At 39.1% G+C, this 25,690-nt stretch overlaps 2 protein-coding genes and 2 non-coding genes across 5 annotated transcripts in view; 1 reads left to right on the top strand and 3 right to left on the bottom strand.

The window, feature by feature from the left end:
- The window catches only part of DIPK1A (divergent protein kinase domain 1A), a 108,595-nt gene extending 93,102 nt beyond the window's left edge, over positions 1–15,493 (top strand). For both annotated transcript variants that reach the window (XM_063107094.1, XM_063107093.1), the window contains 3 exons: positions 8,559–8,666; positions 10,811–10,987; positions 12,261–15,493. In XM_063107094.1, coding sequence (XP_062963164.1) covers positions 8,559–8,666; positions 10,811–10,987; positions 12,261–13,073 — 1,098 coding nt within the window. In that variant the 3' untranslated portion in view covers positions 13,074–15,493. The remainder of the gene's footprint in view (positions 1–8,558; positions 8,667–10,810; positions 10,988–12,260) is intronic.
- On the bottom strand, positions 14,558–24,907 carry RPL5 (ribosomal protein L5). The gene is made up of 8 exons (XM_063107095.1): positions 24,819–24,907; positions 23,480–23,549; positions 23,279–23,394; positions 21,853–21,987; positions 20,156–20,358; positions 18,476–18,653; positions 15,899–15,987; positions 14,558–14,716 (listed from the first exon to the last, which is right to left on the bottom strand). The coding sequence occupies exons 1-8, from the start codon at positions 24,819–24,821 to the stop codon at positions 14,617–14,619; spliced, it is 894 nt and encodes a 297-aa protein (XP_062963165.1). The 5' UTR covers positions 24,822–24,907; the 3' UTR covers positions 14,558–14,616.
- Positions 15,672–15,804, bottom strand: LOC134385358 (small nucleolar RNA SNORA66). The gene has a single exon (XR_010024339.1). It is a non-coding gene; the product is annotated as a small nucleolar RNA SNORA66 (small nucleolar RNA).
- Positions 17,822–17,958, bottom strand: LOC134385360 (small nucleolar RNA SNORA66). The gene has a single exon (XR_010024341.1). It is a non-coding gene; the product is annotated as a small nucleolar RNA SNORA66 (small nucleolar RNA).
- Positions 24,908–25,690: the final 783 nt, after the last annotated feature.

Genomic DNA, 25,690 nt, shown 5'->3' with positions numbered 1-25,690 from the left:
CTCTCTAAAGATAAAGATTGTAGCCTCGTCTGGTTCTTATAACTTCTTCATGAAAGGGTATAAAATATCTTGTATTTTATCTCATCCACATATTCTAGATACCTTTAATTTCACCAGTGACAGTCCATTTCTAACATTGATTACACTATTTAACAAACCACAGATTTCACCAATAAAATCCTAATTTTCTAATCAAATCTCAGAAATGGGTCAATGTTGATCAAGATAAGGAATATAAAGCACTTACGATAGTTGCCTCTGGAGCACTGGCTTTCTGATTAGAACTCTAGCCAAGCACCTGTGCATTCCTGATTAGGATATTAGAGTCTTCCTGACTATAACTTGCACAAAAATATCATACTGTGTGTGCTGAAGAATGTTAAAGTAAGTTATTGGCATTATAAAAGAAAGGTAGGAAAGGAAAGAGTGGAGAGGATTCCTCTCTTGGTAGAGAGAGGGAGAAAGATTTGAGGACCTTTAATGGCTGAGAGAGAGGTCAGTAGAAAGGAAGAGAATGAGAATTTGAAGGTAAAAGTGGGAGTGCAGACAATGGTGATGATTTAAAATAGTTGATATAGGGAATAGGAGAGGATATTGACTAGAGACATATGTAGGATTTTCAGGCATTGTTAAGGACCAATTCTGCTATTTTTTTCCTTAGGAGAAATTGATGTTTGTCTAGAACATGGATCTTAGAAAATTATTTAAAACTTAGTACGGTATACCTGTTCATTGTTGTTGCCACTTTGCAGTACAGTTCCCATAGTTTATGAAATTATTCCTTCAACACAGGCGGGTTTTGTAAAATAAAGCCAAAGAGTGCCATCCTCTGGTACTATGAGGTATGTGCAAGAAAAGAGGTGTTTAGAATCATCACAGTAAAAAAAATCTTAGGACTGGAAAAACCTTTGATGTTTTCTGCTGATTATCCTATTGTAAAGTTGGACATTCTCTATAATTTCTGTCTTTTTATTTAGAAGATCATATTACTGAAAGTGATTATAGTTTGTGTGTATAGCTGTGCCTGAAAACAAAACAGTTTGTGGCCAACCATCCTCTCCCTACAAGTGTGTGAGAAATTTGTTTTTGTTTGTGGTGGAAACCACAAGCTGGAGAGCCTGTTCTTTGTGAATGCCTCTTTGTGCAGGGTTGGCTTGAAGCCTTTGCTCAAAACAAGAATCTGATCCTTGTAGCTGAATGCCAGACTAATCTTCACTGCTTACCAGTTTGCTAATAAGATACCTGGTTTGTGCTTTTTTAAAAAAAAAATGTTTTAGACATTATGGAAAGGTATTAATTTTATCCACAATGAGGCTTAAAAACCAAAACCACTATGTTCTTTGTTTTGGTTATTTAATAACCATTTACTGAACACTTAAAAACCAAACTGTGCTGTGCGCTAGAGAGAAGGGGAAATTCAAAGATTGATGTGACCAAGTCTCTTGCCTTCAAATCATCTTACTTTCTAGCAGGGAAGATAACATGAACTCAAATGATGTTAGATTTGGGAATATGAGGAAAGAAGGGAGGAAGAATATAGGCTCAGCAAAGAAATATACAGCCTCAAGATTAGTCATTGGGGGCCGGCCCGTGGCTCACTCGGGAGAGTGCGGTGCTAATAACACCAAGGCCCCGGGTTCGGATCCCATATACGGATGGCCGGTTCGCTCACTGGGTGAGCGTGGTGCTGACCACACCAAGTCAAGGGTTAAGATCCCCTTACCGGTCATCTTTAAAAAAAAAAAAAAAAAGATTAGTCATTGGAAGATGGGTGTTGTGGAAAGGGCCGTTTTTAAGTCTTGACCTTAAACAGAGTTCATGATAAAGTGTTCTCGGGATTCAGGAGGTCAAGATCAGGAAGTTGAAGATGATGGCTCTTTAAGTCCTATCCCAGAAGTTGTTCATAACAGAATGCCTAACTTCTGGATAAAAACCCAGCATATACTTCACTCATTCATCCATTTGACAGGTGCTTTTTATATGTATTTGATTGTGTGTCAGGCATTGTGCAAAGTCCTAAGGAAACAAAGATGAAAGTCCCGGCCCTGTTTTGAGTTGCTTGTGTGGAGGGGATGGGATATACCAGAGAGACCTCTCGTGGAAACACTGGGGAGCGGCATTTGACCCAGCGGTTATTAAACCTCTACATGTTCTTCTCCAACATAAGTAATTCTAGTTGTTTTTTACCTTACTGGTTAAAAGCACAGGCTCTGGAGGCAGGTTATCTAGGCTCAGATTCCAGCTCCACCATTAACCTGTTTCTTCACCTCTTCTCTTCCCTTGCTTCAGTTTCTTTATCAATAAAATGAAGATAATGATAATGTCTAATCTATAGGAAGATTGTGAGGATTAAAGAGATACACATGCAGATCACTTAGAACAATGCTGGCATACAGAAAACAAAATGACAAACACTCATGTCCCTACCACCTTCTTAACAAATCTTAATCTCTTCCATATTTGCTTCATTTTAAAAAAGAAATAAAACACTATAGGTACGGTAAAAGCTCTCCTTATCCTCCCCAATACCCTGCTTTCTCCCTCCTCAGAGTAAACTAACCACTATCTTGAATTTGGTGGGAGTCCTTGCCTTCATGTTTTTATACTTTCACTACTTGCATATGGGTACGTAAACAATATATAGTATTGCTTTGCTTGTTTTTAAACTTCAATAAATGGTACTAAACTATACATATTCCGCAACTTTTTCTACTTAACATTATGTTAAGATTTTTCCATGTCGATATGTATGGGCCTAGTTCTTTCATTTAATCACTGTAAAGTATTTCATTCTATGAATATACCACACAATTTATTCAACCATTTTCCTGTTGATGGGCATTTACATTGTTACCCATGTTCCACTCTTACAAATAGTACTACATCCTGATGGCATCCTGAGGTCCTCCCAAAAATGTACCTTGGCCAGCTTTCTTTGAAGGGAAAGATTTTTGGTTACTAGTTCAATTTTTTAAGATGTTTATTAGTGTTACTTAGCTTTTCTATTTCTTCTTGCATTATTTTTTATTATTTTCTAGAGAAATTCTCTATTTCAAATATATTGCCATAGTGTTTTTTTGTATTTTTCACTATCACTAACTTTTCCTTTCCTAATAATCTTTATTTGTGCCACCTCATTTTTTCTCATGATCAGTCTTGCTAGAGGTTTATCTTTTTTGTTAAAGTTTTCAAAGAACTAGCTTTTGATATTGCTGGGTTTTTTTCATTAATTTCTTTATTAATTATTCTACTACTTTTTGAAGTTTACTCTGTTGTTATCTTTAGGGTTTTTTAAGCTGCTTTAGTTGAGTGCTTATTTATGTACAGTCTCTTGGGTTTTTTTTTTTTTTTTTTTCCTGACCAGTAAGGGGATCACAACCGTCGGCACGGTATAGTCTGCACAACACTCAGCCAGTGAGCACACCGGCCATCCCTATATAGGATCCAAACCCGCGGCTTCGGTGCTACCAGTGCCGCACTCTCCCAAGTGAGCCACGGGGCCGGCCCTCTTGGTTTTTTATTATTGCATTTAAAGCTGTAAATTTCCCTCTAAGAACTGCATCAGTTGCCTCCCACAGGTTTTGAGATGTATATCTTTGTTGTTCAGCTTTAAACATCTATTGTGATTTCTACTTTAACCCACACATTATTTAGGAATGAGCTTTTTAGTTTCCAAACATATCTGTTTGTTTTTACTTTTTTTTAGCCTTTACAGTTTTTCAGTCATTTCATTTTCTCATTTCTTTTGCAATGGGCCATGTGTGAGTTAGGGGACTTGAATTTTTTTCCCCAAATTAAAAAAAAAAAAAAAAAATTATGGGCCGGCCCGTGGCTCACTCGGGAGAGTGTGGTGCTGGGAACACCAAGGCCCCGGGTTCGGATCCCATATACGGATGGCCGGTTCGCTCACTGGCTGAGCGTGGTGCTCACAACACCAAGTCAAGGGTTAAGATCCCCTTACCGGTCATCTTTTTAAAAGAAAAAAAAAAAAAATTATTGTGGTCAGAGAATGTGGTCTGTATGATTTAAATTTCTTGGAAACACTAAACTGTACCTACAGGAGGTTTTACTCAAGCTCCTGAGTGAAGCCTCAGAACTCCTATCACCTTTGCATCAATGAAGAAACATGCCAGTGAAATTGCTGGCCATCTGCTACCAAGCACATATGCCAAACAAATGGTTCTGCATTTCCTAAAAGTCCCCAGAGGTTGACCAGATGGAAGAAAGGCACTGAACATCTTCCTGTGTGGCACCCACACTTGAGTCCGGGAACTAAATTGCTATGCTCCTCCTAAAGCAGGTCATGATCAAGGGCTCATCTAAGAACTTCTCTACTTTTGGTAGCTGAAGGGTAACGACTTACAGGTGTTGACAGTGAACTCTGCACATCAGCAGATAGCCTTGATCTCTATCAAGGCTATCCCTATCCTCACAGCAAACTGTAGGGAGTGTTGGTAGGCGGGCCCAGTGGGCAGGTGTGAAGAGCCTGTGCCATTCTGAACAATATTCAGCAGTGATTAAGAGAATGGGCTCTGGAGCCAGACAGCCTGGGTTGGAATCCTTGCTTTATCATTTTGTAGCCATGAACAAGTTACTTAACAGATATTTGTTTTCTTATATTTATAATGGATATAACAATAGGTTCCCTCCCAGGGTTGTTGTCATAATAATGAATTATAGCTCTTGGAACAGTGCCTGGCACACAGTAAGCATCTAGTGACTGTCAGGTATTGTATTAACAGTTGTTATTAATTCAATTCTCAGGGCTGTTTTCATCCCAGTCTTACATTTCAACTGGCTTCCACATTCAGTTTCTCCATTCATCTCTTGGTTGGCTGGAAGTCATTCTCTAATAATTTCTTCAAGAGATGCTAATAGTAATTATAATCTCCGAACCTTATATGTTCAAAAACATTTGATGCCTTTTACTTTGAAAGAAAATGTGTGGCTTTGTAAAATAATAATAGCTACCAATGAGCACTTATTAAAGTCACAGGTGATCTATACTTATTATACCATCTAATCCTCATGATAATGCTATAAATCAAGTACTATTAACATCCCTTTTTTAAGATGAGAAAATTAGGACACAGGCAAGTCACACTTTCTTTCCCAAAGACTTTGCTGGCATTGAACCACTGTTGTCTACCATTGATTGTGGCTGTGGAGAACCTGAGGCCAGTCTGATTTGTTTCCCCTAAAAGGTGCTTTGCTCTTTTTGCCTGGATGCTCAAAGGATTATTTATTTTTGATGTCCAGTAAACTTCAGTAGTGTATGTTACAGGGGTCATTCATATCAGTTTTTCTTGGGATATTGTATTTCCTTTCAATCAGTGATTAAAGTGTTCTTTCATTTATATCATGTTCATGGTTGAGGGTTCGGATCCCCATACTGGCCAGCCACCAGAACAAAAATTAAAACAAAAAACACGAGATTCATTTATATGTTGTTTCCTTGAATTCTACTTCAAATATTTTTTTCTTTACCACTTGTTCACATTCTTCCTCTTTTGCACATGCTGGATATCTTTTTTCTTCTATATCTATAAATTAATCTCAAATTCATTTCAGTTCTTTTTAAATTTTCATTTCATTTTGCTCGCTTTTTGTTTGTTTGTTTGTTTTTTGTTTTTTTGGTGGCTAGCCAGTACAGGGATTGAACCCTGGATCTGGGTATTAGCAGCACCACTTGCTCATTTTTCTTTATCTAGTCCTAAGTCTTGCTGTGTTTTTATCCTTGTCTGTTCTTCTTCCTACTCCCACCCCCATTTATAATGTGGCTATTATTTCTAGCATTTTTTTCCTTCCTTTCTGAGTTCTGGTAGCTTATTTTACATTTCCTTCTGTTGCCTCATCATTTGGTCTGCTTTGAGGTCTTATTTTAAACTGTTTTGGTAAGTCCTTGAATTTATAGCAACATGTTTGGTCTGCTTCATAGCAACATTTTTCTGGAAAACTTCTTTAGCATTTGCTTTTCCTATTCCTTTCCTCCTAATTCTTGTAGATTTGCTATATAGATCTTTTGCTTGTTTTCTTTTGATTATTACTCATTACCGAGTGAAATGAGTTCCTTCTCCACCATATGCAGGAAGCATCTGGGCAGGGAACTGAGATTGTAGTGAAGCTGCTTGTGGCTGTGTGTGGGGGGGGGGAGGGAGGGAGAGAGAGGGAGAGAGAGGGGGAGAGGGGGAGAGAGCAAGAGAGAGGGAGTGGGGGAGAGAGAGGGAGGGAGAGAGAGTGGGGGAGAGAGGGAGGGAGAGAGAGTGGGGGAGAGAGGGAGGGAGAGAGAGAGGGAGGGAGAGAGGAGAGGGAGTGGGGGAGAGAGAGGGAGAGAGAGTGGGGGAGAGGGAGGGAGAGAGAGAGAGGGAGGGAGGGAGAGAGAGAGAGGGAGAGGGAGTGGGGGAGAGAGGGAGAGGGAGTGGGGGAGAGAGAGAGGGAGAGAAGGAGGGAGAGAGAGAGACAGAGAAAGGTAGGGAGAGAGAGAGAGAAAGGGAGGGAGAGAGAGAGAGGGAGAGAGAAAGAGGGAGGGAGGGAGAGGGAGAGGGAGGGAGAGAGAAAGAGGGAGAGAGAGGGAGGGAGGGAGAGAGAGAGACAGAAAGGGAGGGAGAGAGAGAGACAGAGAAAGGGAGGGAGAGAGAGAGAGAGGGAGAGGGAGTGGGGGAGAGAGAGAGGGAGAGAGGGAGGGAGAGAGAGACAGAGAAAGGTAGGGAGAGAGAGAGAAAGGGAGGGAGAGAGAGAGGGAGAGAGAAAGAGGGAGAGAGGGAGGGAGGGAGAGAGAGGGAGAGTGAGTGGGGAGAGAGGGAGGGAGAGAGAGACAGAGAAAGGTAGGGAGAGAGAGAGAAAGGGAGGGAGAGAGGGAGGGAGGGAGAGAGAGAGGGAGAGAGGCGGAGGGAGGGGGAGGGAGGGGGAGGGAGAGGATGTGGGGGAGAGAGGGAGGGAGAGAGAGAGGGAGAAGGAGGGGGAGAGAAAGAGGGAGAGAGGGAGGGAGGGAGAGAGAGGGAGAAGGAGGGGGAGAGAGAGAGGCAGAGAGAGGGAGGGGGAGAGAGAGGGAGGGAGGGGGGAGAGAGGGAGGGAGAGAGAAGGTGAGACAGAGAAACAGACACACTCACAGATTGGTTTAGCTTACATATCTTCCCGGCAACTATAGGGCTGCCCAATAACAGTCTTTCCCAACCCTAGTTCATTAACAGATTGCTTCCAACAAAGATAACATTTTTAAAAATTTTATCATTCTGGCCTGCTTTGTCCTACTACTTCATGTTGCCAGATAGAGTCCTGAGAAGTACCCACAGCTTGTGCTCCGTAAAACCTTTGTTGCAAACCAGTGGTGGTTCTGCTCCTCAGATGTACCACCTAACTTTGGTCCCCTGCCAACTTTGTCTGAGAACTGAGGCTACAACAGGAATTTAATCTCAGCATATTTCTGGGCTCTGGTGTAATCTCCACTGAATTTGGCAAGTCATCATTTATTGTGCCCGTGGTTACATTGGTACCTTATTTTATCAAAGACAGAGTTTGCATTTCTTTTTCTTATTTTCTTTTTTGTTTGGGGGTGATCTAAAGGATAACGGGATGACAAAGGCAACTTTATCTTGTTATTTTAAATTATTTTTTAAAACTTTTTCATTTAGGGCCGGCCCGTGGCTCACTCGGTAGAGTGCGGTGCTGATAACACCAAGGCCACGGGTTCGGATCCTATATAGGGATGGCCGGTTTGCTCACTGGCTGAGCGTGGTGCTGACAACACCAAGCCAAGGGTTGAGATCCCCTTACCGGTCATCTTTTTTAAAAAAAAAAAAAAAAAAAAAACTTTTTCATTTATTTTAAAACCAGAGCCATTTTTTAAAATAGAGTGCCTCTATTCTTGGAGGGAGTATATACTGTCTTAGTCAATTTTTTGTGTTGCTGTAACAGAACACCTGAGACTGGTAAAGAAAAGAGGTTATTTATTTGGCTCACAATTGTGGGGCATCTGTGACTGGCACGAGCTTCAGTCTGCTTCTACTCACAGCGGAAGGCAGAAAGTGGCGGGGCAGCCAGTGGGTGCAAGGAGATTGCATGGAGAGAGAGGAAGCAAGAGAGAGGGAAGGAGGTGCCAGGCATCTTTTAACAAACAACTAATAGAGTGAAAATTCACTCACCACCCCTCGCCCAGGGAGGGTATTAATCTATTCATGAGGGATCCGCCCCCATAACCCTAACACTTCTCAGTAGACTCCCAACACTGCTACATCGGGGATCAGATCTCAACGTGAGCTTAGGGAGAACAAACATATCCAGACTGTTACGGGTACCATACCACCTCAGGCCATTAGTGGGAAAAATTGTTTCAAACTTCTGTGCACACCCCAGTCAGTAGCAACTAGCTCTCTCATCATCATATAGCTAGTAAGTAACAGCTTATATTCAAATATAGGTCTGTCTAAATCCAAAGCCTCAGTTTTTCTCGTCATAGAACCTTCTCTTAATGGATATAGATATTTCTTTATGATGTCTTTTTTATGTTTCTTCTTATGAACATTTTTCTGTTAACTACTTTTTTATTTCCTGGTTTTTAGTGTGACAAGTACAAGACTGGAGTTATTGATGGGCCCGCATGTAATAGCCTTTGCGTTACAGAAACTCTTTACTTTGGAAAATGCTTATCCACCAAACCCAACAATCAGGTATGAACATTATAAACAAACATTACAGAATGACAGTGTCCTCTAATTTTACCTTAAACTAAAGGCATTATTAAAAGAGTTCTTGAGGGGCCGGCCTGTGGCTCACTCGGGAGAGTGTGGTGCTGATAACACCAATGCCATGGGTTCAGATCCCATACAGGGATGGCTGGTTAGGTCACTGGGTGAGCATGGTGCTGACAACACCAAGTCAAGGGTTAAGATCCTCTTACCGGTCATCTTTATATTTAAAAAAAAAAAAAAAAAATTCTTGAACCAGAGCTTTAGGACATTATATGTATTTCAATTTTTCATGCTTTAATTTATTCATTCAATGCATATTTATTATTCTCCTATCCCCAGTATATTCCAGACACTGTTTTAGTTACTAGGAATACAATGGTGATTAAGACAGATCAGATTAGTTCCCTTATGGACTTTACATTATCTTAGAGAGGTGGGAGAAACAAACAGTGTATAGATAAACAAATAAATAAAATAATTATGGAATATGGTATGTTCTATATAGGAGATACACAGGGTGAATTGATAGGTAGGTCTTCAGGGAATACCTTTCTACGATAACATTTGCATTCATACCTGAATGAAGAATTGAATCACAGGCATGAGCAAAGGACAGGATGAGCTAAATCACAAAAGAACTACAAACAGATGATAAACATAATGGAAAAAAGTTCTACTTCACTTATCAAAGAAATATAAATCAAAATAATAGGATACTGTTGGACTAGAAGAAAATACAACAAAATATCCTTGGGCAGTGGAAAATTACATTTTTACTTTCATCTTATTATTTCTAAATTTTCCAATATAAAATAAGCACTGCTCTTATAGAATTATAAAATAATTTTTAAGTTGATGGTATTAATCATATTTAAGAGGATTTCTGAAACAAAGTCCAACATTTGAGTGTCTGCTGTATGCCTGGTACTGTTTGAGGCAGTGGGAGAGACCATGGGGAACAAGATAGACAAAGCCTCTGGCCTCCGTGCCTTACATTCCTAATGTGAGAGAAGACAGGTAACAAATGAATCAATCAGTAAATAATATCATTTCAGACAGTGCTAAAGGCTATGAGGAAAGTAAAACAGAGTAATCAGTTAGAGGTGACCTGGGGGTGGAAGAGGACTCTGTTTTAGATGGGGTCAGAAAGACTTTCTAAGGTGACATCTGAGCTGAGACTTGAATGAGGTGAAGGAGCCAGTCACATGAACATGAGAGAGTACATTACAGGCAGAACCAACAGCAGGTGAAGCAGGTCATGAAGCAAGAACAAGCATGTTAGGTTCAAAGAACAGAAAGACCAGTGTAGCTAGTACATAGAAAACCACAGAGTAAATGGTACAAGATCAAATTAGAGAAGTAGGCCCGGCCAGCTCAAATGAAGCCTAATAATAAAGCGTAACTTCAGACTTTATTCCAATTGAATTGGGAATTTACTGGAGGGCTTGAAGCAGGGAAGTGATATAATCTGCTTTGTTTGGATTAATATTATCAATTCATATGATCCTATTTGTTTTTTACGTAAAAGTAAGAGAGGCAGCCTATCCTAGTGGTTAAGACCATGAGCTCCGAGCCTTGACTGCCTGGGTTCAAATGCTGCCATTGCCACTTAACTGTGTTACTTCCAGCATGTTACTTCACCTGTCCCTGCTTCAGTTTCCCCATTAGCAAAATGAGAATAATAGTTCTTACTTCACAGGATTGGTACAAGGATTAAAATAATAAAATAAATTAGTATACCATAGGACATAGTTAGCACTATATAACATTAATTTGATAAATAGCTAGATACTTAATAGTGATTAATTCTGGGGAGTGGAATTAGGGAAATGGGATGTGGAAGAACTTTGCTATTGTCTTACATCCTCCTGTCTGACTTCAAAAAATGTATTTAGGCATGCTTTACTTTCATAATTGAAAAAATTAAGGAAAAAGGAGTATAATATCTTTGGAGTATAATTTCAAATTTGCAGTTCAAAAATAAAGTCAGATCTATCTCAATGTTTTGATGCTTGTTTGTGTTTTATATTGTTTTTTAGGGGAGCAAGACTCTAAAAATATAGTGGTATATTTTTCAGAGTTTTCTACTTAGTGTAGTACATAACTTACTCTTTTTTACACAGATGTATTTAGGGATTTGGGATAATCTACCAGGTGTTGTGAAATGTCAGATGGAACAAGCACTGAATCTTGATTTTGGAACTGAACTGGAACCAAGAAAAGAGATAGTGCTATTTGATAAGCCAACTAGGGGAACCACTGTACAGAAATTCAAAGAAATGGTTTACAGTCTCTTTAAGGTAAGTATATCCATTCTCATTCTTATGTTGCTAGTGTGAAGCAGCACTCTTCCAGAGGAATTGACAGGACCTCATCCTAAAGCATTAAAATATTGACATTCTTTCACCTCTATCCAGGGACTCCATACTGAGGAAATAATCCAAAAGGCGGGGAAAAAAAGACATGTTGGAGAATATTAACTTTATCATTATTTATAATAACTAAGAATGTCTAGATATAAGGGAGAAGTTCATTAACTAGTTGAACTGCTGTACAGTTTGACATTAAAACTGGTACCAAAAAAAGGTGAAAAAAAATTAGTATACTCTGATTGCAAATTATTTTTTAAGAATTTAAAGAAATACTCATATAAAGATTAAATAGAAATTACAAAACAAATAGTTTTAGAAAGAATTTATGTTTTCTCATTTTCATTGCTCCTTTCATTCCAAATCTTTTCTTTGGCCATTTTACTAGGGGTCTTCAAAAAGTTCATGGAAAGATTCGTTTTATCTTTTTTTTTTTTTTTTTTTTTGGTGGCTGGCTGGTAAGGGGATCTGAACCCTTAACCTTGGTATTATAAGACTGTATGCTAACCAACTGAACCAACGAGCCAGCCCTAAAATAGTTTTTTTTTTTTTTTTTTTTTTTTTTTGGCAGCTGGCCAGTACAGGAAACCAAACCTATGACCCTGGGGTTATGAGGCTGCACTCTAACCAACTGAGCTAACCAGCCAGCCCTATACTATCTTTTAGTTCTATTTTCTTACGAATTTTTTGAAGTACCGTCATACACACATTTCAGATTATTTTATCCCAGAGACTTCACAGGAAAATACTTTTTTAACCTCCATTATTGGAACAATACAACTTGAACAAAATAATTCTGTTAATGTGATAAATACAAATAGGAGAAAATAATTTTCAGTTGGCCCTTATTGTAACTTTGACGTGAGTGCATTACAATGCAGTTTTGCAATTAAATTTGAATAAGACAAGGAATAATTAGTGCCTTGGTTAACTATCTAAAGTGTCTGAGGGGGCTAGGGGAGTTAGGGTGGCCACTTCTGAATGAGCAAATATAGTGGGTTTCACTGCGATTACATAAAATATGGTTCTAATTCACTTAGGAAACATCAGAAATATTTAGAGATGTAACGTAAGTTCCTTTATGGGGATTTAGTATAAAGATTATTACAAGCATGCTAATAATGCCCATAAAGGAACTTTGTGTGTTACATGGGAGAGATTTTTCATTCCTTCTGTATAATTAGCCAAATTCTTACCTTGACAGGCGAAGTTGGGTGACCAAGGAAACCTCTCAGAACTGGTTAATCTCATCTTGACAGTAGCTGATGGAGATAAAGACGGCCAGGTTTCCTTGGGAGAAGCAAAGTCAGCATGGGCGCTTCTTCAGTTAAATGAATTTCTTCTCATGGTGATACTTCAAGATAAAGAGCATACCCCCAAATTAATGGGATTCTGTGGTGATCTCTATGTGATGGAAAGTGTTGAATATACCTCTCTTTATGGAATAAGCCTTCCGTGGGTTATTGAACTTTTTATTCCGTCTGGGTTCAGAAGAAGCATGGATCAGTTGTTCACACCATCATGGCCTAGAAAAGCTAAAATAGCCATAGGACTTCTAGAATTTGTGGAAGATGTTTTCCATGGCCCCTATGGAAACTTCCTCATGTGTGATACTAGTGCCAAAAACCTAGGATATAATGATAAATATGATTTGAAAATGGTGGATATGAGAAAAATTGTGCCAGAGACAAACCTGAAAGAACTTATTAAGGATCGTCACTGCGAGTCTGATTTGGACTGCGTCTATGGCACGGATTGTAGAACTAGCTGTGATCAGAGTACCATGAAGTGTACTTCAGAAGTGATACAACCAAACTTGGCTAAAGCCTGTCAGTTACTCAAAGACTACCTACTGCGTGGTGCTCCAAGTGAAATTCGTGAAGAATTAGAAAAGCAGCTTTATTCTTGTATTGCTCTCAAAGTCACAGCAAATCAAATGGAAATGGAACATTCTTTGATACTAAATAATCTAAAAACATTATTGTGGAAGAAAATTTCCTACACAAATGACTCTTAGTTCATTTAGACATTGTCACCCATGTAGGAAACTTAACCACTTCTGAACAATTTGAGCATTTTAAAAAATGGCTTCTGATTCAGAGTTCCCTGCCAGATACACAAAACCCCTTACCCCTGGGCCTAAGAATCCATCATCTGAAGTAAAACACATGATTACTGAAGTAAAAACCGGAGGTTAGGATGAACAGGTCCAAAAGATTTCATTCCTGTCCTTTCGGAAGCCCTGTTGCATTTCCCAAGTACGTTCACTGTGTAACTGTTTTCGACTAATGACTTAAAAAAAATAATGCTGTGTAAAACCTCATTCCATAAACATCAATGGTGAGTTTTGTAGATTTGTTAGCCAAAATACCATTGCAGGAAACATTTGTGTTTGCATTGAAGCTGCTGTTTCAAAATGATTTATACACAAATTTACTAATGTCTTAGCATGGTAAAGTTTGCACATTAACAGAAATTAAGACTACAAAGCAGGTAAATTAAAACTACTCCTTTATAAACAGATGTTGGGTTAATAGCATGGTTTATTGTATTATAGACTTCTTATGCACACATTTTTAACCTCATTCAGATCTCACATTATCAGAATGTTTCCTAGAGTGGCTTCACAAAGTGTTCTACTTGACAATATGCAATTGCCAGTTTTAGTGGCTGAAAATGGATGAACTTTCAGCACCCTAAAGATGTGAAGGGTCCATCTTAGTATCTTCAAAACTGACATCTTAAGGCCATAGACCCAATCCAGATCCATGTATTCTGAATGTGAGATATGGAGAAAGTGGGACTACAAGAGCAGGACTGAAATAAGTCGTAGAAAACAGTTCAGTAATAATTTTCCATTTTCAAACAGTATTTCCTGTGGGCCAAAGGGCTGTTTCTTCAAGAGGCATGTAAATTTAGTAACATTTTTTCCTATGTAAAATCAATATACAAGGCTTAATATTTGCTCCTTTCATGTTATTTTTCTATGTATATTAAGATCTGGCATGTACCTTTCAACATCTCCATAAAATGAAACACCTCCTTTTGGAGAAAAGCCCCAGTATTTTCTGTCCCAAGGTTTCACCTGGTTAAAGTGAAATGTGTTAAATCTATGTGACCTTCACTAGACAGCTTTCTCTCAAAAGTTATTTAAGCCATGGATTATCACCAGTTGTTTTAAAACTGTGTACTTTGAAGGTACTTTTTCTTCCCATCAGTCATCTGGTTATAATAAATGGATAGAAGAAATATTTCCTAGTGATGGTTGGTCTGCTGCTAGCCAGATTTTTAGGGAGCTGCACATCATACAATGTGAGGGATAGCAACTGTCAGGTTGAATAGAAGCCTAAGAAGGTGTAAACTTTGTTGGAGTCGACATGCAAGACAACTTTTTCTGCAAAAAGCAACACTTGTTTCTTGGAGGAAAAAAACTGTCAATTCCTTTGCTTTTACACTTCAGGGTATTTCCAATAGTTTCATAACAAGATCTTAACACAGATATAATTGCTTATTCAATAAGTTTATTGTTTTTATTTGAAAAACTCTCATAGAAAATTGTTTTAGTTCTCAGCAGCCCGCTCCTGAGCTCTGAGGAAGCTTGCCTTCTTTTGAGCTACCCGATCTTTCTTCTGGGCAAGGGACATTTTGGGACGGTTCCATCTACAAAACAAAGTAAAAGTAAGAAAGACAGGAATATATTTTTTATAAGCTAAAGAAGATAGTATTAAATTTCAATAGACAGACTTTATAATCAGATGAAAGGTAAATAATCCAAGTTCTAACACACGTACTTATTTACGATCTTAAGCTAACTTTCCCAAGCCCCAACTTCTGTGTTGTCCTATTTCCACAGGGCCAAAAATCAAATAAAAAACATAATGTTAGATCCTGTAATACCACTTTTGGGAATTTACCCAAAAGATATGAAATCAGTTTGTTGAAGAAGATGCCTTCCTATTCACAACAGCCAAATTATGGAATCAACCTAAGAGTCCATCAACAGATGGACGTGGGTAAAGTGTAGTGTTATAACACCAGCATATGGATCTCTGTACCTGCCAGTTGCCCCCACGCCCTACCAAAAAAACCACAGATGAATGGATAAAGGAAATGTATGTGGAATCTAAAACAATCAAACTCATATAAGGAGAGAACAGAATGGTTCTAGAGACTGGAGAAAAGGGAGTGGGAGGAATGGGGAGATGATGGTCAAGGTTACAAAATCTCAGGAGGAATATGATTTTTTGTGTGTTCTACTGCATGGCATGGTGAATACAGTTAATAGAGTATTGTTTAACATTTAAAAATTGCGAAGACAATGAAGTTCAAATGTTCTCACCACAAAAATGTTAAGTATTTGAGGTGATGTTAACTAGCTTGACTTAATTACTTAACAATGCATTTTGAATATTCATAAATTATGTCATATCACTTTGTACCCCATAAATTTATACAATTATAAATTGTCAATTTACAGTAAAAAGTAAATATTTAAAAACCATCATGATATTTAGTTCAAAGCTTATTTCATTCAAAGATCAAAATATGAAAGATCACAAAAAGCAACTCTTTCTTTAGACAGCCAATAGAAATGCAATTAACTGGTATTTATTTATACTGTAGTAGGATAGAATGGGCCACCTCAGTAGCTTCTGAGGCTAATACATCTCTATCACCACAGTTACTTTAGCAAACCTGGTTCCCTTCGCTTCTGCTACATCCCGCAGAGCTAGTGATCGAGTTTGCACGACTTCACTGAGAGTCTGACCCACTAGATGAAATGAGTGGCTGGGAAACACTCCCAACCTATTTCTCTTGAAAAGATAACAGTAAGGTACTCACCTCTTCTTTTTAACTTCTCTTTTGGGCTTCTTCTCATAGACTGGATTCTCTCGTATAGCAGCATGAGCTTTCTTATACATCTCCTCCATCTGAAACAAAGGAAAGCAAACAGTACTTGGTTTCATTTCATATGCCCTACTATATTAATGTACTGTATTCCACTACTAGCTCTATTTTGTCCTTCTAAGCCAGATTCTCAAAAGGAACTTAAATTTAAGTCAAAGTTGGTATCTGATTACATTTCTCAATGTAACCCACTTTTCCCTAACAAATTCCCAATTTTTACCTTATGCAATGAAATTGACACTGTTCACAAAACTCAACTCTGCCTCAAGAAAAATGTGTGGGGCCGAGCCCGTGGCGCACTCGGGAGAGTGCGGCGCTGGGAGTACTGCGACGCTCCCGCCGCGGGTTCGGATCCTATATAGGAATGGCCGGTGCACTCACTGGCTGAGTACCAGTCACGAAAAAGACAAAAAACAAACAACAACAAAAAAAAAAAGAAAGAAAGAAAAATGTGTGTATTTCTGAGGAATTCAGCCCTATTCTGAGTCACTCTAAAGCAAATTTATTTCTGCAGAAACATACATTGTGCTCCTTATTTGAAACACTGTCTGGCCTAAACTCTTTAATTCAAGTGAGGATATATGCCAAAAATATTCAAAATGTTAAGATGCAGAGTATGTGGGACCAAGACAGTCACAACACTGACACAGCTTAATTGACTAAGAACTGGACTCTGGGGCCAACAAACAACTGCCAAATTCATTTGTTATCCCACATTCCCCAAATTTACACTTTCCATCTTTACATGATAGGTCTTTTAAAACAATTCCCAGTATTATGTACCAGGGACCTCTTCTATCTTACACTGTTACCAGACACTAATATCTAGGAGTAACAAAAGACCTCTAAGAACCAGAAAAGTCTGAAATTTTCTTGAAAAGCTATCCAACTAGATATCTTATTGGGCAATTTTGTTCTAAAACTCACCAAAAAAAGTTACAATTCTCTGAATATCTAGTAGCAATGATAGATTATGTCAAGATAATCCAGGTCTCCAAAATTACTTATTCAATGTGGAGAAAGAGTGATTATTACATGCATTTGTATAAAGCTTAGCAAAGGAAAGTAATGCAAAAATGTTGACTGCATTTGAGACTTCAACTACCTAAATTCCTTTTACAAGCTAATTTCCTGCCTCTTAGCACTCTATTACAGCTGTCCATTGTATTTTACAAATCTACTCAGTGACTTCAGTTATAGTAATTTAACAAACCTAAGCAACCCAGTGCCTTCCTTCCAAGAGATCAGACAAGTAGGAAATACAACCATGTTACATGGATAATGCCATGAATTTAGGTAAAGACCACTTCCTGTTGGAGACACATCGAATGTCTGCAGAGGACTTCAGCAGTCACACAGGAGGAAACAGGCCACTGTAGATAAATTCTGAGCAAGTATGACATGACTAGATCAAGATGTGGCTTAGGAAGGAAAATTCTGCAGGCCAAGTAGAGTCATAGTGTAAAAGTAAAAAACCTCTTTACCAGAGTGAAGTCAGTAGTAATATAAAGGAATATACTGTAAAAACTAACATGATCTACACAACTGACATAAAACTATCCTTATTCTTTCCTAACTCAAAAACTCAGTTATATGTTTATTCAGCCTTAGACTGTGTCCAAAGCATACAAATAACAGAAAGTGATCTTTCCCCAATCACGACTTTATTTTTTAAATTTTCATAGCCAAAGTTGTGCCAAAATAGAAACTACTATGCACTAACAGAAAAGAACATAATCAAACATTACGTGACACATAACCTATTTATTTAATTTTAGTTATGACAGCTCTATACTTACTGTGATTTGTGTTCTACATTTTAATTATAATTTCAAAACTGGAACTATCATCTTCAATTACTTCAGTATCTTAACAGAGGTAGCCTTGGAGATGCAACTTCAGGGCTGATAAATTTCCAACATTAAACTAACTTTTGCAAGTATTGTTCCCTTCATTTCTGCAACATCAGGCAGAGCTAGCAATCAAATCCACACATCTCTTTCTGTGTGTATGCCTGCGATATTTCCAAAGTCCAGAACAAAGCAGATATTTGCTATAAGAAACTTTCCTCCCCCATAGCCTCAAAATTAGTGAAGTATATAATATCTAGCACCTCATATCAAACTACATTACAACTATGACCACAGAAATGACATCTATATAGAACAACCAAAGCATAAATGGCACCAAAGGCTTTAGATGCTTGAAGCCTACCACACTTCAGCATGTAAAAGATTCCTAAAAGCATGTTGACAATTCTAGATTATTATTTGTACTAACTTCCCTGACTTGTTAACCTAACCTAACCTTCCCTGATGTCAACTAACATCCTAATGCCATTTTAATCTAAGAACAGCTTATGTGAGTCTATTGGTACCTACAAATACGCCCATATTCAGCTTTCAACTGTAAACCTAAAATAAACCTATATGAGTGTAACCCATCAAAAATAAGTAGTTAACCCATTTCTATAAATTAACCAATACAGGTATTTTCAGGTAAATTTTTTACCATGTCTGGAGTCACGTTGTTCTTTATGTATTGAGAGAATTGTTTCTTATAAGCATCTTCATCTTCTTCCATTAAGTAACGCATATAATCTGCAACATTCTGACCCATGATGTGTTTCCGATGTACTTCTGCATTAAATTCCTTGCTCTCAGAATCATAACCAGGGAATCGTTTGGTACTAAAATAAAGTTTTTCATATTTTAGTATAGATTGATAGAAATTAGTTATTGGAAAATTCAAAATTTCCTACAGAAACTAGTAGGAATTCACTTCAGTAGCTGCCATCAGTCCCGTCTTGAAACAATTATTGCATCATATGTTCAGTTAGTGGGATATCATCACTCAGCAGCTCATCTCTGAATGCCAGGATAGGAAAAGTCATACCACAAACACCTTTAAAAACTGTGATCAAGGCTTTCTACCACTACAAAATTAGTTATCCTGCATATTAGCCTAAGAAGAGGTTTTGAAACTTATCCCCCAAATCCTGTAATTTCTCAGTGATCCCTCGGGTACATGGGAATAAGTGATTTGTCCAAGACCACAGTTAATGAAATCATCAAATTGCACTGCATGTCACAGTCCCTTCCTTGCCCTCAACTCCCAGCAGCCCATTTTTTCCCCTCCTATCACATTTAAGTCATGTGTATGGGATAATGGAGCAGCTGATAATTTGGGATTCTGTCAGTGCGTGTTTCTGAGAGAAATCATCAAGAGAGAATGTTCTTGGTACACTTGCACCTCACTAACTTTTCTTTAACAGTGAGGAATTTATAATGTTGACTGATTATTACTGTTATAGACAGTGAATAAAAGAATACAAAAACATTCAATAGGTGCCTTGCAAGAGATCTAACACGTCCTCAAAATAATGTGCCCCTCCCCCCACCCTACATTATAAAAGTAGAATTCCAGTTACGTTATATTTTATGCTTACCAAAAATAAAAAAAACTATTTCTAAAAATTACTCGGGTTGTTAAATCACCAACTACTAACATATCCCTAATAACAAGTTAATCAATCAAGTTGCATCTACTCAACAACAAAAAATCATTAATGCAAACTGAAAGAACTACAAATTAACCTACTTTCAAGAATGGCCTACAATCTTATCTCCAATTTTAAGTTTAGAAATCTTTCATAGCCTTTTTCTCATACTCTTATTGTAGGATCCAGATTTTTCCGTTTTTATTGTAGGATCTATATTTTCAGTACATCATTTTTATTCTGAATGGAAAAAGAAAATACATGGGGGAAGAAAGATGGAGTTGCTTATTTATAACAAAGTCATATGCAAAAGGTAATAGTTTCAACCCCAGCTCTTTCACTTATTGGCTTCAAAACCTTGGACAGGCTGGCTGGTAGCTCAGTTGGTTAGAGCACAGCCTTATAAACAACAAGGTCACGGGTTCAGATGCCCCTACCTGCCGGTAACCAAAACCAAACAAACAAAAAAACACAGAACTTTGGACAAATCACTTTACCTCTGAGCCTATCTCTTCATTTATAAAATGGGTTACAATTCCTTCCTGCCCTGCCATGTTCCTCACAGTAGCTAGCATATAGCAGGCATTCAACGATATCTACCTTCAACTGACTCAGCAATCTCCACAGTCCAACCAGTTAGTAATAGCAAACTATTGGAGGGTAGGCTCTGAGGTCTTGAATACTACTATTACCTGTGAGGGATAGACAAGCCTCCATCCACTGCACCCTTTAGGGCCCCAAAAACTTTATTGCCAGTGGTAGTTCTGGCAAGGCCTGCATCCAAATAGCAGGTGAAGGCACCAGGTTGACCATCAATGCTTTCCACATTGTATTCATCTCCAGTCACCTCCACTTGGCCTTCATAGATCTTGTCCATGCCAAACCTATTGAGAAGCTATTACAAAGAAGCCAACGTAAAATGCCTGTTTGAATTTATTCAAACTACTGTAAAATTAAAATATCTCATGTCACAATTTTAATGACCTCTAGCATCTGGGAAAAAAAATTTTCTTCTGATTCACAGAGCCCCTAAATCTCAATCTAGTTTTAAAGGTCAATTTTTAAACGATATGAAAGGGAACAGTGAATTTCACCCACAACCAACTTTGTTTTGTAGTCCTGTATCTTTGTTATATGTCCATACTTAATTTATATTATAATCAATTAGAACATATAACATTTATTTCAATTTTTATACGAGGGTACTTCAAAAAGTTCATGGAAAGGTGTGTTTTATCTTTTCATTCTATTTTTCTATGAATTTTTTGAAGTACCTTTATATTTACTCAAGGGAGGTAATCTTCACATTTCTTCTGTCATATGTGGCTACAATAATTCAATAACTAAATATGGAATGTTACCACATGTAGTTGTATTTAACGTTTTCCAGAATAAAATTTTAGGGGTAGGATCCTGGGCTGAAGGGAACATCTTTCATGACTCTATTCTCCAACTAAATGTTAATTTGGGCCACCCCTCTTCTGGTACACAGTCAACTAGCTATAGTTTCACCACAAGTAGTGCCTTTGCACCAACTTGCTCTCATATATAATGACGATTCCCCCCCTCCACTCCATTCAAACATGATTATAACCAATAAAGATGTCTTCAACATTGATGCACATGCTTGACAATTCCACTGCAAAACTAAGTCAGCAACTGAGATAACAAAAGTAAAGCAAAATTACATTTTCATCCCCTACAATACAGCCCATACAGGAAATGCTGCCAACCAGATGAAAAAATGATTAAAACAAAAATGGACCTCCCATCAATGCTCACCCCCCAAAATGTTTAAGACACTGCTTCTCAAATTTTAATGTACATATAAATCACTTGGGACATCCTATCAAAATATAGATTCTGAGGGTCTAGAGTGGAGTTCTCATGAGTCTGCATTTTTAATGTATGCTGACAGTCAGAAAATGCATACCTCTGTATATCGAGGGTCTTCAATGTCCAGTTAAGTAGCCACTAGCCACAAGCAGCTTTTCAAAGTTAAAAACTCAGTTCCTCAGTAGCACTAGCCACATATCAAGTGCTCATAGCCACAGATGGCTAGTGGCTACCGCACCTGACAGCAGATTACAAACCTCCATCATTGCAGAAAATTCTTTAGGATGGGGCTGGGTCTAGATATACTCACAAACATGGCAGAAAATAGGAAGACAAACACTACTTCCCTCAATTATTAAAAAATGCATTGCTGTCTCAATCTGTATTTATAAAATCATCTTCCCTGCTGATCCTTTGCAAGCCACATGGCAATAGCAAGAACTCTCCTGAAGCCAAAGCTGAGAGTTTCTTATCCATGGATAAACATCTTGCAGATAACTCCAAGCAATGAGCTAACCCCAAAGTACATCAATTAAAGTCATCTTGTACATACCCTGCGGGCCAGCAGCAGACCAGTACAATACGCTGCAGCATAATTTGTCAGGCCAACTTTCACACCATATTTTGGTAGTTCATGTGCATAAGCTGCACAGACTATCATATCCCCTTCTATACGGGCATAAGCAATCTATAGTAAGAGAAAAACCAGATTAGTAATATATTGCTTTCATTGTTCTATTACTTGTCCTAAAGTGCCTCCTTTTTCAAAGGAATTTTTAAAAACTGGATGGACATACATCTGCATCACTTAAAAATTTATCTGTTAAATCCACTTACCTTCAACTATAATTTATAACTTGGTCAACTATACTCGTATAGCAGATGAGCAGCTGCATCACACATAAGACTTAGGAGTTTGTAAACATGTTTGACTAATGTCAGAGTATTTGAGGCTAAAACTACCAAATGAACACTGAATTTTAGAATGTATTGGAATAAATTATACTGTAGTTCCTAACTTCTAAATACTAAAAAGGCTTAGCTGGTGAATCAAAGAGGTACTTTAAAGAATCAAAGAGGAATACCCAATTATTTCAAACACCTTTTGAACTAAGCATAACTAAGTTCAAAGAAGTTTCAGGTACCTAATGTTTAGTTATCTGAACTTGGGTATGAAGGAAGACACTGCTTTCACAATCAACAAATTAGTTTGCCCAAACAGGTATGCCTGCCTCCTGCAAAAGATCAGCAAATCTCAACTATCAAGATTTTCCCTAGTTATAAAAGCCCAGAATACTAGCTTCCAGGAGCAAACTGCCACTTTTCTAAAGGTCTTTCATGTGTGAGATATTTTATTAAAATCTATTTCAAACAATAAACAGAAATAAGAACAATGTTAGAGTGTCATTTAACCCTCACAACTACCTACCTCTTCGATGAGCAATGATTAAGTGACATGTAAAGCCATACAACAAGAGTCAGGACTTAGTCCATGACAAACTCTTATTCCATGAGAATTGGGATGGGCAAGAATCTTCTATTTGTCTCGTTTATCTCCCCATCCCATCTTATCCACCTAAAACAGAGGTTTCCCTAAGCCTCTTCCCACCAAGTTAGAAAATGAATGGGATTAAACTTGGTCAGGATTTCTAAACATGGCTGATCTTTGGGGTTTTTTGGATGGCTGGCCCCTACAGGAATTGAATCCTGGACCCCGGTGATATCAGAACCATGCTCCAACCAAGTGTGCTAACCAGCCAGCCCTGAGCCAGTGTTTTTTAAAGTACCAATTTCCCAGGCTCCAATTCTTGATCTACTAAAAGGAAAAGAACTACTTGGTGTTTCTGGAGGCACTAGACTAGACAACCCTTCTAACCCAAACATCATGTGCTTTGTTTCCCAAGTACAACATTTCTAAAACATTGAGTAAAGGAGCATGGGGTTAACCATCTATTGCTTGAGTCTAGAATACAACTTACCTGACAAATGATATCTCTGTTAGTCACACGAACTATCATCCTGTATTTGGGTGTGTTGTACTTATTTTTATCCTGGATCACCAAGCGTTTCCTAGCATAGTAATCGGTTTTACCCTCTGAAAGAAAAAAATAATTTAAGAGAGGCTACTTCACTTCACAGCAGATTCTTTTAATACTATAAATGCAAAAAACTGACCATACCTCGTCTTCTTCTAAATTTCACTTGGTATCTCTTAAAGTAGGCCTTATTCTTGACAACCTTAACAAACCCCTTAAAGAAAAAAAAATACCATTAAAACCGATAAATGTTTTAGCCTGTGATACGTTTAACATGAATTAACCATGTAACAAAATAACACTTGAACTTCAAAGACCGAATCCAGACAACTGTCACTTTGTAGAGTCCCATGTTTTTCAACCAATTGAGGTCAAGAACCATTTTTCTTCTACTTCCCATCTGTCACAAACCGATAGTTTTATAAAACATAAGAAAAACGAATCTTTAGAAAAATGTTGAATGAGAGAAACAAACATACGAAACGCAGACCCCAATTTATTAGTCAACAGGTATAAAACTACTATCATATTGCTTTTTAAAGTTTTTAAACGCTTACTCTCAAGGTCCATATTTGTTTCCTCGCAGACACGTACAGACCCTTGGGACAATTTTGCGAAGCACTGCTTTAGGCAGCAGTGATGCCAAACGTCACCATATTAACAGCCTAAGTCCCACGTCGAGAACCTACCCTCAGATAACTATACTTCTCTCACTTTCCACGTACGTTTTTCAAAAGCCTAAATCACCTGCCACAATATTTAACCAAGCAAGAGCACATTCAGCAGTTATTCCCTATTAAAAGAGCACTGTTCCCCCACCAATTAAAGCAACACTCCACCCCACCTTTGAGGTGCCATCTCAACAATCATTCAAAACTGATGCCAGCGACGAAACTAGAGACAGCAGGAGGCGCGTATTCCCAATTAAACGAGCTTCCTTCGGGGGCCCAGGGACGCCACGGCCTCCAAGCTCCACGGACGGTTTTGGCTTAAAACCTGCTCCCTCGGCCTACGGGGACAGGCGTTCTCAAAGACTCGCCTCACCGGCTCCAACGCTCTCGCGAAAAACCCACGAAGAAGTCGGGGGTCGAGCCAGGTCCGAGAACCCAGAGCCCGTCTCCACTGCGGCACCCCCAGCTAGTCTAAGGCGGACTGCATGCAACCGCCCCCGCGCGACAGCCTGCCCAGTGTTCCCTCAGATGCGCCCGTCCCATTCCCGCAGGTAGACTACTAAACTCACCCTTCTCCCCAATCCGCCGCCCCAGCTCTAGCTACCCTTCTTCGCCAACCCCTCCCCCCCAAGCTCGCGCACCAGGCGGCAGCCATTAAGGCCACGCTGGGAGCAGCAGCCCGACCATCGCAGAGCCGGCAATCTAATGCCATCCGATCCCTGCACCGCACGAGTAGGGTCCTAGGCTGACGTTCGGGAGAGGAGATGAAACTCCCGTGTATCCGGCGCTCTCAGACCGAGGTTCCCACTTACCATTCTGCGGAACACAGACCCGCGTCTGCGGCTCAACACAGAGCGGCAGGGCCGGCAGCGCTAGAGAGGGGGGAAAAGACCGTAGCCTGTGCGCAGGCGCAGTATGTAGCACTGACGATTACGCGAGCGACGTGTGGAAGAGAGAGCGCTCCGGCCCCAAGGTGTGCGGCGTGCTGCCCCCTGCTGGCCGGAGGGTGAATGCTGACCTCCTCGTCGCAACAAACCCTCAATGCCGCTGGGTCCCAACACTTCTGGCCAAGGATCCGACCAGAATCGACAGTGAGCTGGAGTACGGAGAATTACAGGAGGCTTTCGCTTTCTTTGCTAGAACTTTTTAAAATAACAAACATACATTATTTTTGTAAGCAGGGACAAAAATTAATGTTAAATAGAATGAATTTGCTCTGGAGCCCTCTTGCCGTCTCCAGTACTGTACCTTCTGCTCTATTCACCCCTGTCCAGAACATACAGGGCCCCTCCAGGAAGCCTTGCCTGGGAGCCCCAAGCTTCGGATAGCGTCCACTCCTCTGCCTTCCCACAGCACCTTCGTACCTACTTCAGCACACAATAGACTGTAAACTCTCTGAAGGTGGGTCCTGCTGTCAAGTGCACCTTTCCATCTCCAGCACCTAGCACAGTGCAGACATTCAGTAAGTGCTCGGTATCTGTTACATGTAGAACTATAGCTCTCTCTTTTCTGTCTCCCTTTACCTGCATCGTCTTCCCTGATCCCTGACCCACTCGTTCCTTTTCTCTCCCTCCATAACTCTGAGCTAGTCAGCTTAACTTTTTTCTTTAAGTCCTTCTTCTTTCTTTCAAAACTCGCTGTAACTGGGGGAATGAGCCTTTCCCGTTTCCCCTTCTCCACATTC

This window comes from Cynocephalus volans, chromosome 8 (assembly GCF_027409185.1).
Source record: "Cynocephalus volans isolate mCynVol1 chromosome 8, mCynVol1.pri, whole genome shotgun sequence".
NCBI lineage: Eukaryota > Metazoa > Chordata > Mammalia > Dermoptera > Cynocephalidae > Cynocephalus > Cynocephalus volans.
The sequence above is the reverse complement of the archived record's forward strand: the minus strand, read 5'-3'. Positions and strand labels throughout refer to the sequence as shown.